This window comes from Oncorhynchus nerka, linkage group LG9b (genome assembly GCF_034236695.1).
Source record: "Oncorhynchus nerka isolate Pitt River linkage group LG9b, Oner_Uvic_2.0, whole genome shotgun sequence".
Classification (NCBI taxonomy): domain Eukaryota; kingdom Metazoa; phylum Chordata; class Actinopteri; order Salmoniformes; family Salmonidae; genus Oncorhynchus; species Oncorhynchus nerka.
Window position 1 is genome coordinate 51303502 of NC_088424.1, and position 17721 is coordinate 51321222.

General features: G+C 41.4%; 1 protein-coding gene across 1 annotated transcript in view; it reads left to right on the forward strand.

The window, feature by feature from the left end:
* Positions 1-3904: 3904 nt before the first annotated feature.
* The window catches only part of st6galnac5a (ST6 (alpha-N-acetyl-neuraminyl-2,3-beta-galactosyl-1,3)-N-acetylgalactosaminide alpha-2,6-sialyltransferase 5a), a 262069-nt gene continuing 248252 nt past the window's right edge, over positions 3905-17721 (forward strand). The window contains exon 1 of the mRNA XM_065013646.1: positions 3905-3982. Coding sequence (XP_064869718.1) covers positions 3905-3982 — 78 coding nt within the window. The remainder of the gene's footprint in view (positions 3983-17721) is intronic.

The following is a 17721-nucleotide window of genomic DNA, read 5'->3' on the forward strand; positions in this document are numbered from 1 at the left end:
TCAGTCGCTGTCGTAGCTGATGTGTATAGTGTTGAGTCATTTCAGTCGCTGTCGTAGCTGATGTGATGTGTAGTCATTTAGCTGATGTGTATAGTGTTGCAGTCATTTTGTCATTTCAGTCGTAGCTGATGTGTATAGTGTTGAGTCATCCGCATATGGCTTTACTCAAAGCATGTCGTTGCTAAAGATGGAATATAAGTAAATGGGCCTAGACAGCTGCCCTGGGGAATTCCTGATTCAACCTGGATTATGGTGGAGAGGCTTCCATTAAAGAACAATCTCTGTGTTCTGTTAGACAGGTAACTCTTTATCCACAATAAAGCAGGGGGTGTAAAGCCATGACACATCTGTTTTTCCAGTAGCAGACTATGATCGATAATGTCAAAAGCCGCACTGAAGTCTAACAAAAATAGTAGGAGCATGTTTCAAGTTTATTTGTCATGTGTAATGAATACATTGGAAATTTTACTCACCTGTGCTCACACAAATGCACAGGGGAAAGCTAGTCTGCAGTATGAAAAGACATGAACAGCATTTAACTAGAAACGCCTCCTCTTTGCATCTCTATGTGTCACTTGACAAATCTTTTTTTTTTTTAAGAAACCTACCGACAAAATAAACAAGTACATTTACATTTTTCGGGCTAAACTATTCCAGTTACATTTTGAATGCTATTGAAGCAAATGCTTTCGTCACATTGTATGTATTTCCTGTTTACATTGTTTGCAGTGGTTTCTTAATCATCTTTCCTAATCTTTCCTAATGTACTGTATGGTCTAGTGACTGAACCAACGATCTGGATACTGCTTCCTTCAACTGTTACTAGGTTCATTCTTCTTGCTACTGCCTGTGTCCCAAATGGCACCCTAATCCCTTTATAGCGCACTACTTTTGACATAGAGCCCTATGTAGTGCACTATATAGGGTGCCATTTGGGCCGGGGCCAATAGCATGTTCATCCGTAAAACACCAACTAAATTCATCTGTGTTGTTTTTGTACTCTATCTTGAAAGATGTTTATAATAAATACATTTCAACTGAATAATAACAATTGTGCCTCCCAGTATGTTTAAGTAATTGCCCCTCGATGATTAATACAGTTTTAAATTGGAAGGGTTCTGTTTTGTGTTGCAATTTAAATTTACCCCTAGTATATACCTGGGGGATATATGTTGTTGTTGAACATGTTTCTTTATCTGTAAAACAGAGCTGGTACAATGATTTGCTTTGGCCTGTTAAAACATGTTTATATCATTTATAACTATTTAATTAAAAATAACAACTAATGCACGTTTTGCTGTGTGTTTGTCAGGGAATGTGTCCCAAATGGTTCCCTGTTCCCTACATAGTGCACTACTTTAGACCAGAGCCCTAAGGCACCCTATTCCCTATATAGTGCATAACTTTTGACCAGAGAATCATGGCACCCTATTCCCTATTATATAGTGCACTACTTTAGACCAGAGCCCTATTCCCTATATAGTGCACTACTTTAGACCAGAGCCCTATTCCCTATATAGTGCACTACTTTAGACCAGAGCCATATTCCCTATGTAGTGCACTACTTTAGACCAGAGCCCTATGGCACCATGTTCCCTGTATAGTGCACTACTTTTGACCAGAGCACTATGGCACCCTATTCCCTATATAGTGCACTACTTTAGACCAGAGCCCTATTCCCTATATAGTGCACTACTTTAGACCAGAGCCCTATGGCACCCTATTCCCTATATAGTGCACTACTTTAGACCAGAGTCCTATGGGGCCCTATTCCCTATGTAGTGCACTACTTTAGACCAGAGCCCTATTCCCTATATAGTGCACTACTTTAGACCAGAGCCCTATGGCACCCTATTCCCTATATAGTGCGCTACTTTAGACCAGAGTCCTATGGGGCCCTATTCCATATATAGTGCACTACTTTAGACCAGAGTCCTATGGGGCCCTATTCCCTATATAGTGCACTACTTTAGACCAGAGCCCTATTCCCTATATAGTGCACTACTTTAGACCAGAGCCCTATGGCACCATGTTCCCTATATAGTGCACTACTTTAGACCAGAGCCCTATGGCACCATGTTCCCTATATAGTGCACTACTTTAGACCAGAGCCCTATGGCACCCTATTCCCTATATAGTGCACTACTTTAGACCAGAGCCCTATTCCTAATATCCTACTGGCTCTATTAATGCATGGACACTACATTGCTTCATTCTAAATGGTTCCACTTCTAAGATGCTGTTTGGATGCTTCAATGAGGATGGGATGGGCTTTATCCTCAACATTTAATTAGAGTTACTCTGACACAGCGAAAAGCAAACCAATCCTTTTACAAAGTACTCCATAACATCAAGGATTAAATGGGACGAAACAATGTCCTGCACTCAAGAAGGTAACTGAACTAAATGACTATCGCCCCCCCGTAGCACTCACTTCTGTCATCATCAGCCTTCAACACAACAGTACCCTCTAAGTTCATCATTAAGCTTGGGACCCTGGGTCTGAACCCCGCCCTGTGCAACTGGGTCCTGGACTTCCTGGCAGCCTGCCACCAGGTGGTGAAGGTAGGAGACAACACCTCCGCTACACTGATCCTCAACACCCCACAAGGGTACGGACTCAGCCCTCTCCTGTACTCCCTGTTCACCCATGTTTGATGATTAACTACTAATGCTTTTCTTCACCCTTACCTAGAATACCTCACAATCAAATGCCGACCATATTACCTCCCTAGATAATTATCTTTGGTTATAGTCACAGCCTTGTATATTCCCCCTCAAGGAACTACACTGGAAACCATATATCCCGAGGCCTCATTTATTGTAGCTGGGGATTTTAAAGCAAATTTGAGGAAAAGGCTACCGAAGTTCTATCAACACATTGCCTGTAGTAGTCGCTCTTCCAAAACTCTGGGCCATTGTTACTCTCCCTTCCTGGATGGCTACAAGGCCCTCCCCCACCCTCCCTTCGGCAAATCAGATCACGACTCCATTCTGCTCCTCCATTCCTATAGGCAGAAACCCAAACAGGAAATATCTGTGCTAAGGTCTATTCAAAGCTGGTCTGAACAATCGGAATCCAAGCTTCAAGATTATGTTGATCACGCGGACTAGGAAATGTTCCGAGTTGCCTCTGAGAATAAAAACCACCACATTTAACCACGGCAAGGTGACTGGAAATATGGTTGAATACAAACAGTGCGGTTATGCCCTCTGTAAGGCAAAGTAACAGGCAAAACATCAGTGCAGAGACCATTCAACGGCTTAGACACAAGACATATGTGGCAGGGTTTAGAAGATAATCACGGATTACAAAGAGAACACCAGCCAGGTCGCGGACATCGACATCTTGCTCCCGGACAAGCTAAGCACCTTCTTCGCCCGCTTTGAGGAGAACACAATGCTACCGACGCAGCACACTCCCAAGGACTGTGGGCTCTCATTCTCCGTGGCCGACATGAGTAAGACATTTGAACGTGTTAACCCTTACAAGGCTGTCAGCCCAGACGGCATCCCAAGCCGTGTCCTCAGATCATGCAGATCATTCAATCTCTCCCTATCCCAGTCTGCTGTCCCCTCTTTCTTCAAGATGTCCACCATTGTTCCTGTACCCAAGAAAGCGAAGGTAACTGAACTAAATGACCACCGCCCCGTAGCACTCACTTCTGTCATCATGAAGAGCTTTGAGAGACAAGTAAAGGATCATATCACCTCCACCCCTAAGACCCTCACAAACTTTTACAGATGCACAATTGAGAGCATCCTGTCGGGGTGTATCACCACCTGGTACAGCAACCGCACAGCCCGCAATCACAGGACTTTCCAGAGGGTGGTGCTGTCTGCCTAACGCATAACCGGGGGCAAACTACCTGCCCTCCAGGACACCTACAGCAGCTGATGTAACATGAAGGCCAAAAAAATCATCAAGGACATCAACCACCCGACACACAGCCTGTTCATCCCGCTGGCGAAGTCAGTACAGGTATATCAAAGCAGGGACCGAGAGACTGAAAAACAGCTTCTATCTCAAGGCCATCACTGTTAAAATAGCCATCGTTATCCATCTACCACCCGGTTACTCAACACTGCACCTTAGAGGCTGCTGCCCAATACACGTAGACTTGGAATCACTGGTCACTTTAATAATGGGACAATAGTAACTTTAATAATGGAACACTGGTCAGTTTAATAATGGAACACTGGTCCCTTTAATAATGGAACACTAGTCACTTTAATAATGGAACACTGGCTACCTTAATAATGGAACACTGGTCACTTTAATAATGGAACACTGGCTACTTTAAAAATGGAACACTGGTCACTTTAATAATGGAACACTGGTCAGTTTAATAATGGAACACTGGTCACTTTAATAATGGAACACTGGCTACTTTAATAATGGAACACTGGTCACTTTAATAATGGAACACTGGTCCCTTTAATAATGGAACACTGGTCCCTTTAATAATGGAACACTGGTCACTTTAATAATGGAACACTAGTCACTTTAATAATGGAACACTGGTCCCTTTAATAATGGAACACTAGTCACTTTAATAATGGAACACTGGTCCCTTTAATAATGGAACACTAGTCACTTTAATAATGGAACACTGGTCTTTTAATGGAACTTCCACTTACTTTAATAATGGAACACTGGTCCCTTTAATAATGGAACACTTTAATAATGGAACACTAGTCACTTTAATAATGGAACACTGGTCATTTAATAATTAATATAATGGAACACTGGCCACTTTAATAATCACTTTAATAATGGAACACTGGTCACACTGGTCCTAGTCAGTTTAATAATGGAACACTAGTCACTTTAATAATGGAACACTGGTCCCTTTAATAATGGAACACTGGTCACTTTAATAATGGAACACTAGTCTACTTTAATAATGGAACACTGGTCCCTTTAATAATGGAACACTGGAACACTAGTCACTTTAATAATGGAACACTTTAATAATGGTCCACTTTAATAATGGAACACTAGTCACTTTAATAATTAGTCACTTTAATAATGGAACACTAGTCACTTTAATAATGTAACACTGGCCACTTTAATAATGGAACACTAGTCACTTTAATAATGGAACACTGGCCACTTTAATAATGGAACACTGGTGGAACACCACTTTAATAATGGAACACTAGTCTCTTTAATAATGGAACACTGGTCCCTTTAATAATGGAACACTAGTCACTTTTTAATAATGGAACACTGGTCCACTTTAATAATGGAACACTAGTCACTTTAATAATGGAACACTGGTCACTTTAATAATGGAACACTCACTTTAATAATGGAACACTGGAACACTAGTCACTTTAATAATGGAACACTGGTCACTTTAATAATGGAACACTAGTCACTTTAATAATGGAACACTAGTCACTTTAATAATGGAACACTGGTCCCTTTAATAATGGGATCACTTTAATAATGGAACACTGGTCACTTTAATAATGGAACACTAGTCACTTTAATAATGGAACACTAGTCACTTTAATAATGGAACACTGGTCACTTTAATAATGGAACACTAGTCACTTTAATAATGGAACACTGGTCACTTTAATAATGGAACACTAGTCACTTTAATAATGGAACACTGTCCCTTTAATAATGGAACACTGATCACTTTAATAATGGAACACTAGTCACTTTAATAATGGAACACTGGTCACTTTAATAATGGAACACTGGTCACTTTAATAATGGAACACTGGTCCCTTTAATAATGGAACACTTCACTTTAATAATGGAAACACTTTAATAATGGTCTTTAATTAATAATGGAACACTAGTCACTTTAATAATGGAACACTGGCCCTTTAATAATGGAACACTAGTCACTTTAATAATGGAACACTGGTCCCTTTAATAATGGAACACTAGTCACTTTAATAATGGCCACTTTAATAATGGAACACTGGTTACTTTAATAATGGAACACTGGTCACTTTAATAATGGAACACTAGTCAGTTTAATAATGGAACACTGGTCACTTTAATAATGGAACACTGGTCCCTTTAATAATGGAACACTTAAATAATGGTCACTTTAATAATGGAACACTGGTCTAGTCTTTAATAATGGAACACTAGTCACTTTAATAATGGAACACTGGTCACTTTAATAATGGAACACTGGTCACTTTAATAATGGAACACTGGTCACTTTAATAATGGAACACTGGTCACTTTAATAATGGAACACTGGTCACTTTAATAATGGAACACTAGTCACTTTTAATGGAACACTAGTCTCTTTAATAATGGAACACTGGTCCTTTAATAATGGAACACTAGTCACTTTAATAATGGAACACTGGTCACTTTAATAATGGAACACTGGTCACTTTAATAATGGAACACTGGTCACTTTAATAATGGAACACTGGTCACTTTAATAATGGAACACTGGTCCCTTTAATAATGGAACACTAGTCACTTTAATAATGGAACACTGGTCCCTTTAATAATGGAACACTGGTCACTTTAATAATGGAACACTGGTCACTTTAATAATGGAACACTGGTCACTTTAATAATGGAACACTGGTCACTTTAATAATGGAACACTGGTCACTTTAATAATGGAACACTGGTCCCTTTAATGGAACACTGATCACTTTAATAATGGAACACTGGTCACTTTAATAATGGAACACTGGTCACTTTAATAATGGAACACTGGTCCCTTTAATAATGGAACACTGGTCACTTTAATAATGGAACACTGGTCCCTTTAATAATGGAACACCAGTCACTATAATAATGTTTACATATTGCTATATTTTTATTTTACCAGGCAAGTTGACTGAGAACACTTTCTCATTTACAGCTTCAGAAGCAAGCCATCAGTGGGATGTGCTGCTGGCAATACACACCGTATTCCACTCCGAAATTGTTCGTCCTAATATTAATATATTTCTCAATTCCATTATTTTACTTTTAGATGTTTGTATTTCTGTAAATTGTTACATACTACTGCACTGTTGGAGCTAGGAACACAAGCAATAACATCTGCTAAATATGTGTACGTGACCAATACAATTGAATTTGTTCGAATCTTGGCCCGTCGTTATGTATTTACAGTTGTATAGTCATTCCGTCTTAGATTTCCTCCGTGATTGGAGTGTGTTCTGTTCTGTCTGCTTGGTCAGCCCTTCGCGTAGCATTGGAATCTGTTCTGTCTGCTTGGTCAGCCCTTCGCGTAGCATTGGAATCTGTTCTGTCTGCTTGGTCAGCCCTTCGCGTAGCATTGGAATCTGTTCTGTCTGCTTGGTCAGCCCTTCGCGTAGCATTGGAATCTGTTCTGTTCTGTCTCCAGATTCTTTTACAGTCTTCTAGCCTGCCTAGTGTTTCCAGTTCTTGTTAATTGGGATATTTAATTGGCTGTGTGGTGGATGTCTGTCCAGTAACACTGACCTTTCAGACCTTTCACGGCTGCTGTCTGTCTCCTGGATAGAGAGAGAGAAACTGTGTCCCAAATGGCAATCTATTCCTTATATAGTGCCCTTCATTGACCAGGGCTCTGGTAGGAAATAATGTGTCCCAAATGGCAATCTATTCCTTATATAGTGCCCTTCATTGACCAGGGCTCTGGTAGGAAATAATGTGCCGTTTGACAAAGAGAGAACGTCATATCTCATAGTTGGATCTTGGCTTCACAGCTTGTAGGGGTGATGTGGTCAAACCAAACCCCTGTATTAGTGATAACTAAAGAGGTGTTGCTAGCTAGCCTGGTTCCAGATCTGTTTGTATTGTCTTGCCAATGACCATGGGAGTTGGCCTAGATGGCACAAAAGATCTGGGTCCAGGCTACTTTCTACGAGTACACGCTTTTTTGTTAGATGTGCTCAATCCAAGCCACATGTTAGTTGGGTACTGGAATTTGTATTTATTATTATGGATGCCAAAGCAGCAGCTACTCTTCCTGAGTTTTAAAAACATTACAATACATTCACAGATTTCACAACACACTGTGTGCCCTCAGGCCCCTACTCCACCACATATCTACAACACACTGTGTGCCCTCAGGCCCCTACTCCACCTCTACCACATATCTACAACACACTGTGTGCCCTCAGGCCCCTACTCCACCACTACCACATATCTACAACACACTGTGTGCCCTCAGGCCCCTACTCCACCACTACCACATATCTACAACACACTGTGTGTCCTCAGGCCCCTACTCCACCACCACCACATATCTACAACACACTGTGTGTCCTCAGGCCCCTACTCCACCACTACCACATATCTACAACACACTGTGTGCCCTCAGGCCCCTACTCCACCACTACCACATATCTACAACACACTGTGTGCCCTCAGGCCCCTACTCCACCACTACCACATATCTAGAACACACTGTGTGCCCTCAGGCCCCTACTCCACCACTACCACATATCTACAACACACTGTGTGTCCTCAGGCCCCTACTCCACCACTACCACATATCTACAACACACTGTGTGCCCTCAGGCCCCTACTCCACCACTACCACATATCTACAACACACTGTGTGTCCTCAGGCCCCTACTCCACCACTACCACATATCTACAACACACTGTGTGCCCTCAGGCCCCTACTCCACCACTACCACATATCTACAACACACTGTGTGCCCTCAGGCCCCTACTCCACAACTACCACATATCTACAACACACTGTGTTCCCCTCAGGCCCCTACTCCACCACTACCACATATCTACAACACACTGTGTGTCCTCAGGCCCCTACTCCACCACTACCACATATCTACAACACACTGTGTGCCCTCAGGCCCCTACTCCACCACATATCTACAACACACTGTGTGCCCTCAGGCCCCTACTCCACCACTACCACATATCTACAACACACTGTGTGCCCTCAGGCCCCTACTCCACCACATATCTACAACACACTGTGTGCCCTCAGGCCCCTACTCCACCACATATCTACAACACACTGTGTGCCCTCAGGCCCCTACTCCACCACTACCACATATATACAACACACTGTGTGCCCTCAGGCCCGTACTCCACCACTACCACATATCTACAACACACTGTGTGCCCTCAGGCCCCTACTCCACCACTACCACATATCTACAACACACTGTGTGCCCTCAGGCCCCTACTCCACCACTACCACATATCTACAACACACTGTGTGCCCTCAGGCCCCTACTCCACCACTACCACATATCTACAACACACTGTGTGCCCTCAGGCCCCTACTCCACCACATATCTACAACACACTGTGCCCTCAGGCCCCTACTCCACCACTACCACATATCTACAACACACTGTGTGCCCTCAGGCCCCTACTCCACCACTACCACATATCTACAGCACACTGTGTGCCCTCAGGCCCCTACTCCACCACTACCACATATCTACAACACACTGTGTGCCCTCAGTCCCCTACTCCACCACATATCTACAACACACTGTGTGGCCTCAGACCCCTACTCCACCACTACCACATATCTACAACACACTGTGTGCCCTCAGGCCCCTACTCCACCACATATCTACAACACACTGTGTGCCCTCAGGCCCCTACTCCACCACTACCACATATCTACAACACACTGTGTGCCCTCAGGCCCCTACTCCACCACATATCTACAACACACTGTGTGCCCTCAGGCCCCTACTCCACCACTACCACATATCTACAATACTAAATCAGTACTAAATCCATGTGTGTGTGTGTGTGTGTGTGTGTGTGTGTGTGTGTGTGTGTGTGTGTGTGTGTGTGCGTGCCTGCCTGCCTGCCTGCCTGCCTGCCTGCCTGCCTGCCTGCCTGCCTGCCTGCCTGTCTGTCTGTCTGTCTGTCTGTCCTCTGTCTGTCTGTCTGTCTGTCTGTCTGTCTGTCTGTCTGTCTGTCTGTCTCCTGTCTGTCTGTCTGTCCTGTCTGTCTGTCCCTCTGTCTGTCTGTCCGTCCGTCCGTCCTGTCTGTCTGTCTGTCCGTCTGTCTGTCCGTCCGTCTGTCGTCCGTCCGTCCGTCCGTCGTGCGTGTCCCCGTGTCTGTCTGTCCGTGCCTGTGTGCGTGTCTGTCTGTGCGTGCGTGCCTATCTGTCTGTCTGTCCGTCCGTCCGTCCGTTCCATAATGGTTACCGCTGATCCCTGAAGAGCAGACTCTAACAGTTTCACAGTTCTGTTTTTCTATCTCATAATTAATGTTGGTGTTGGATTAACTACTGTAGACTCTCTGCCGCCCTAGAAGAGTTTTACAAGGTATTTTCTGCGCCTACGTCCCAAATTGCATCTTATTCCCTTTAAAGTGCACTAAGTTTCACCAGAACCCTATGGGCCCTATAGATGGAATAGGCTGCCATTTGGGATCCACCCAGCTTTCTATACGTCTCTGTTATAACTCGTGTACCTCATTAAAACCCAAACATAGAACAGAGCTTTACTTTCATCACGACAGTTAGTCTCCACCTCCCTCCCGTTTGGAAATATGAAACATTACACTAATTAGTGTTGGTGTTGTTATTGTTTACTATTGGCATGGTGTTGATGTTTACCATTGGCATGGTGTTATTGTTTACCATTGGCATGGTGTTGTTGTTTACTATTGGCATGGTGTTGATGTTTACCATTGGCATGGTGTTGATGTTTACCATTGGCATGGTGTTGATGTTTATCATTGGCATGGTGTTGTTATTGTTTACCATTGGCATGGTGTTGATGTTTACCATTGGCATGGTGTTGATGTTTACCATTGGCATGGTGTTGATGTTTGCCATTGGCATGGTGTTGATGTTTATCATTGGCATGGTGTTGATGTTTACCATTGGCATGGTGTTGTTGATGTTTACCATTGGCATGGTGTTGTTATTGTTTATCATTGGCATGGTGTTGATGTTTACCATTGGCATGGTGTTGTTATTGTTTACCATTGGCATGGTGTTGTTATTGTTTACCATTGGCATGGTGTTGATGTTTACCATTGGCATGGTGTTGTTATTGTTTACCATTGGCATGGTGTTGATGTTTACCATTGGCATGGTGTTATTGTTTACCATTGGCATGGTGTTGTTGTTTACTATTGGCATGGTGTTGATGTTTACCATTGGCATGGTGTTGATGTTTACCATTGGCATGGTGTTATTGTTTACCATTGGCATGGAGTTGTTGTTTACTATTGGCATGGTGTTGTTATTGTTTACTATTGGCATGGTGTTGTTATTGTTTACTATTGGCATGGTGTTGTTATTGTTTACTATTGGCATGGTGTTGTTATTGTTTACCATTGGCATGGTGTTGATGTTTACCATTGGCATGGTGTTGTTATTGTTTACCATTGGCATGGTGTTGATGTTTACCATTGGCATGGTGTTGTTATTGTTTACTATTGGCATGGTGTTGATGTTTACCATTGGCATGGTGTTGTTATTGTTTACCATTGGCATGGTGTTGATGTTTACCATTGGCATGGTGTTGTTATTGTTTACTATTGGCATAGTGTTGATGTTTACCATTGGCATGGTGTTGTTATTGTTTACTATTGGCATGGTGTTGATGTTTACCATTGGCATGGTGTTGTTATTGTTTACCATTGGCATGGTGTTATTGTTTACCATTGGCATGGTGTTGATGTTTACTATTGGCATGGTGTTATTGTTTACCATTGGCATGGTGTTGATGTTTACCAATGGCATGGTGTTGATGTTTACTATTGGCATGGTGTTGTTATTGTTTACCATTGGCATGGTGTTGATGTTTACCATTGGCATGGTGTTGATGTTTACCATTGGCATGGTGTTGTTATTGTTTACCATTGGCATGGTGTTGTTGATGTTTACTATTGGCATGGTGTTGATGTTTACCATTGGCATGGTGTTGATGTTTACCATTGGCATGGTGTTGATGTTTACCATTGGCATGGTGTCGATGTTTACCATTGGCATGGTGTTGTTATTGTTTACCATTGGCATGGTGTTGATGTTTATCATTGGCATGGTGGTGTTATTGTTTACCATTGGCATGGTGTTGTTATTGTTTACCATTGGCATGGTGTTGTTATTGTTTACCATTGGCATGGTGTTGATGTTTACCATTGGCATGGTGTTGATGTTTACTATTGGCATGGTGTTGTTATTGTTTACCATTGGCATGGTGTTGATGTTTACCATTGGCATGGTGTTGATGTTTACCATTGGCATGGTGTTGATGTTTACCATTGGCATGGTGTTGATGTTTACCATTGGCATGGTGTTGATGTTTACCATTGGCATGGTGTTGATGTTTACCATTGGCATGGTGTTGTTATTGTTTATCATTGGCATGGTTTTGTTATTGTTTACTATTGGCATGGTGTTGTTATTGTTTACCATTGGCATGGTGTTGATGTTTACCATTGGCATGGTGTTGTTATTGTTTATCATTGGCATGGTGTTGTTATTGTTAACCATTGGCATGGTGTTGTTGATGTTTACCATTGGCATGGTGTTGATGTTTACCATTGGCATGGTGTTGTTATTGTTTACCATTGGCATGGTGTTGATGTTTACCATTGGCATGGTGTTGTTATTGTTTACCATTGGCATGGTGTTGATGTTTACCATTGGCATGGTGTTGATGTTTACCATTGGCATGGTGTTATTGTTTACCATTGGCATGGTGTTGATGTTTACCATTGGCATGGTGTTGTTATTGTTTACCATTGGCATTGTGTTATTGTTTACCATTGGCATGGTGTTATTGTTTACCATTGGCATGGTGTTGATGTTTACCATTGGCATGGTCTTGATGTTTTCCATTGGCATGGTGTTGATGTTTACCATTGGCATGGTGTTATTGTTTACCATTGGCATGGTGTTGATGTTTACCATTGGCATGGTGTTGTTGATGTTTACCATTGGCATGGTGTTGTTATTGTTTACCATTGGCATGGTGTTGTTGATGTTTACCATTGGCATGGTGTTGATGTTTACCATTGGCATGGTGTTGATGTTTACCATTGGCATGGTGTTGATGTTTACCATTGGCATGGTGTTGTTATTGTTTACCATTGGCATGGTGTTGTTGATGTTTACCATTGGCATGGTGTTGATGTTTACCATTGGCATGGTGTTGTTATTGTTTGCTATTGGCATGGTGTTGTTGATGTTTACCATTGGCATGGTGTTGATGTTTACCATTGGCATGGTGTTGATGTTTACCATTGGCATGGTGTTGATGTTTACCATTGGCATGGTGTTGATGTTTACCATTGGCATGGTGTTGTTATTGTTTACTATTGGCATAGTGTTGATGTTTACCATTGGCATGGTGTTGTTATTGTTTGCTATTGGCATGGTGTTGTTGATGTTTACCATTGGCATGGTGTTGATGTTTACCATTGGCATGGTGTTGATGTTTACCATTGGCATGGTGTTGATGTTTACCATTGGCATGGTGTTGATGTTTACTATTGGCATGGTGTTATTGTTTACCATTGGCATGGTGTTGATGTTTACCATTGGCATGGTGTTGATGTTTACCATTGGCATGGTGTTGATGTTTACCATTGGCATGGTGTTGATGTTTACCATTGGCATGGTGTTGATGTTTACCATTGGCATGGTGTTGATGTTTACCATTGGCATGGTGTTGATGTTTACCATTGGCATGGTGTTGATGTTTACCATTGGCATGGTGTTGATGTTTACCATTGGCATAGTGTTGATGTTTACCATTGGCATGGTGTTGATGTTTACCATTGGCATAGTGTTGATGTTTACTATTGGCATGGTGTTGATGTTTACCATTGGCATGGTGTTGATGTTTACCATTGGCATAGTGTTGATGTTTACCATTGGCATGGTGTTGATGTTTACCATTGGCATGGTGTTGATGTTTACCATTGGCATGGTGTTGATGTTTACCATTGGCATGGTGTTGATGTTTACCATTGGCATGGTGTTGATGTTTACCATTGGCATGGTGTTGATGTTTACCATTGGCATGGTGTTATTATTGTTTACCATTGGCATGGTGTTATTGTTTACCATTGGCATGGTGTTGATGTTTACCATTGGCATGGTGTTGTTAATGTTTACCATTGGCATGGTGTTGATGTTTACCATTGGCATGGTGTTGTTATTGTTTACCATTGGCATGGTGTTGTTATTGTTTACCATTGGTATGGTGTTGTTGTTTACCATTGGCATGGTGTTGTTATTGTTTACCATTGGCATGGTGTTGTTATTGTTAACCATTGGCATGGTGTTGATGTTTACCATTGGCATGGTGTTGATGTTTACCATTGGCATGGTGTTGATGTTTACCATTGGCATGGTGTTGATGTTTACCATTGGCATGGTGTTGTTTTGTTTACCATTGGCATGGTGTTGATGTTTACCATTGGCATGGTGTTGATGTTTACCATTGGCATGGTGTTGTTATTGTTTACCATTGGCATGGTGTTGATGTTTACCATTGGCATGGTGTTATTGTTTACCATTGGCATGGTGTTGTTATTGTTTACCATTGGCATGGTGTTGATGTTTACCATTGGCATGGTGTTGATGTTTACCATTGGCATGGTGTTGATGTTTACCATTGGCATGGTGTTGATGTTTACCATTGGCATGGTGTTGATGTTTACCATTGGCATGGTGTTGATGTTTACCATTGGCATGGTGTTGATGTTTACCATTGGCATTGTGTTGATGTTTACTATTGGCATGGTGTTGATGTTTACCATTGGCATGGTGTTGTTATTGTTTACCATTGGCATGGTGTTGTTATTGTTTACCATTGGCATGGTGTTGTTATTGTTTACTATTGGCATGGTGTTATTGTTAACCATTGGCATGGTGTTGATGTTTACCATTGGCATGGTGTTACTGTTTACCATTGGCATGGTGTTGTTATTGTTTATCATTGGCATGGTGTTGTTATTGTTTACCATTGGCATGGTGTTGTTATTGTTTACCATTGGCATGGTGTTGATGTTTACCATTGGCATGGTGTTGATGTTTACCATTGGCATAGTGTTGATGTTTACCATTGGCATGGTGTTGTTATTGTTTACCATTGGCATGGTGTTGATGTTTACCATTGGCATGGTGTTGATGTTTACCATTGGCATGGTGTTGATGTTTACCATTGGCATGGTGTTGATGTTTACCATTGGCATGGTGTTGATGTTTACCATTGGCATGGTGTTGATGTTTACCATTGGCATGGTGTTGTTATTGTTTACCATTGGCATGGTGTTGATGTTTACCATTGGCATGGTGTTGATGTTTACCATTGGCATGGTGTTGATGTTTACCATTGGCATGGTGTTGATGTTTACCATTGGCATGGTGTTGATGTTTACCATTGGCATGGTGTTGATGTTTACCATTGGCATGGTGTTGATGTTTACCATTGGCATGGTGTTGATGTTTACCATTGGCATGGTGTTGATGTTTACCATTGGCATGGTGTTGATGTTTACCATTGGCATGGTGTTGATGTTTACCATTGGCATGGTGTTGATGTTTACCATTGGCATGGTGTTATTATTGTTTACCATTGGCATGGTGTTATTGTTTACCATTGGCATGGTGTTGTTATTGTTTACCATTGGCATGGTGTTGATGTTTACCATTGGCATGGTGTTGTTATTGTTTACCATTGGCATGGTGTTGTTATTGTTTACCATTGGTATGGTGTTGTTGTTTACCATTGGCATGGTGTTGATGTTTACCATTGGCATGGTGTTATTGTTTACCATTGGCATGGTGTTGTTGTTTACCATTGGCATGGTGTTGTTATTGTTAACCATTGGCATGGTGTTGATGTTTACCATTGGCATGGTGTTGATGTTTACCATTGGCATGGTGTTGATGTTTACTATTGGCATGGTGTTGATGTTTACTATTGGCATTGTGTTGTTATTGTTTACCATTGGCATGGTGTTGTTATTGTTTACCATTGGCATGGTGTTGTTATTGTTTATCATTGGCATGGTGTTGATGTTTACCATTGGCATGGTGTTGATGTTTACCATTGGCATGGTGTTGTTATTGTTTACCATTGGCATGGTGTTGTTATTGTTTATCATTGGCATGGTGTTGATGTTTACCATTGGCATGGTGTTGATGTTTACCATTGGCATGGTGTTGTTATTGTTTACCATTGGCATGGTGTTGATGTTTATCATTGGCATGGTGTTGTTATTGTTTATCATTGGCATGGTGTTGTTATTGTTTACCATTGGCATGGTGTTTTATTGTTTACCATTGGCATGGTGTTGATGTTTACCATTGGCATGGTGTTGTTATTGTTTATCATTGGCATGGTGTTGTTATTGTTTACCATTGGCATGGTGTTGTTATTGTTTACCATTGGCATGGTGTTGTTATTGTTTACCATTGGCATGGTGTTGTTATTGTTTATCATTGGCATGGTGTTGATGTTTACCATTGGCATGGTGTTGATGTTTACCATTGGCATGGTGTTGTTATTGTTTACCATTGGCATGGTGTTGTTATTGTTTATCATTGGCATGGTGTTGATGTTTACCATTGGCATGGTGTTGTTATTGTTTACCATTGGCATGGTGTTGATGTTTATCATTGGCATGGTGTTGTTATTGTTTATCATTGGCATGGTGTTGTTATTGTTTATCATTGGCATGGTGTTGTTATTGTTTACCATTGGCATGGTGTTGATGTTTATTATTGGCATGGTGTTGTTATTGTTTATCATTGGCATGGTGTTGTTATTGTTTACCATTGGCATGGTGTTGTTATTGTTTACCATTGGCATGGTGTTGTTATTGTTTACCATTGGCATGGTGTTGATGTTTACCATTAGCATGGTGTTGATGTTTACCATTGGCATGGTGTTATTATTGTTTACCATTGGCATGGTGTTGTTATTGTTTACCATTGGCATGGTGTTGATGTTTACCATTGGCATGGTGTTGATGTTTACCATTGGCATGGTGTTGATGTTTACCATTGGCATGGTGTTGTTATTGTTTACCATTGGCATGGTGTTGTTATTGTTTATCATTGGCATGGTGTTGATGTTTACCATTGGCATGGTGTTGTTATTGTTTACCATTGGCATGGTGTTGATGTTTATCATTGGCATGGTGTTGTTATTGTTTATCATTGGCATGGTGTTGTTATTGTTTATCATTGGCATGGTGTTGTTATTGTTTACCATTGGCATGGTGTTGATGTTTACCATTGGCATGGTGTTGATGTTTATTATTGGCATGGTGTTGTTATTGTTTATCATTGGCATGGTGTTGTTATTGTTTACCATTGGCATGGTGTTGTTATTGTTTACCATTGGCATGGTGTTGTTATTGTTTACCATTGGCATGGTGTTGATGTTTACCATTAGCATGGTGTTGATGTTTACCATTGGCATGGTGTTATTATTGTTTACCATTGGCATGGTGTTGTTATTGTTTACCATTGGCATGGTGTTTATGTTTACCATTGGCATGGTGTTGATGTTTACCATTGGCATGGTGTTGATGTTTACCATTGGCATGGTGTTGATGTTTACCATTGGCATGGTGTTGTTATTGTTTACCATTGGCATGGTGTTGATGTTTACCATTGGCATGGTGTTGTTATTGTTTACCATTGGCATGGTGTTGATGTTTACCATTGGCATGGTGTTGATGTTTACCATTGGCATAGTGTTGATGTTTACCATTGGCATGGTGTTGATGTTTACCATTGGCATGGTGTTGAT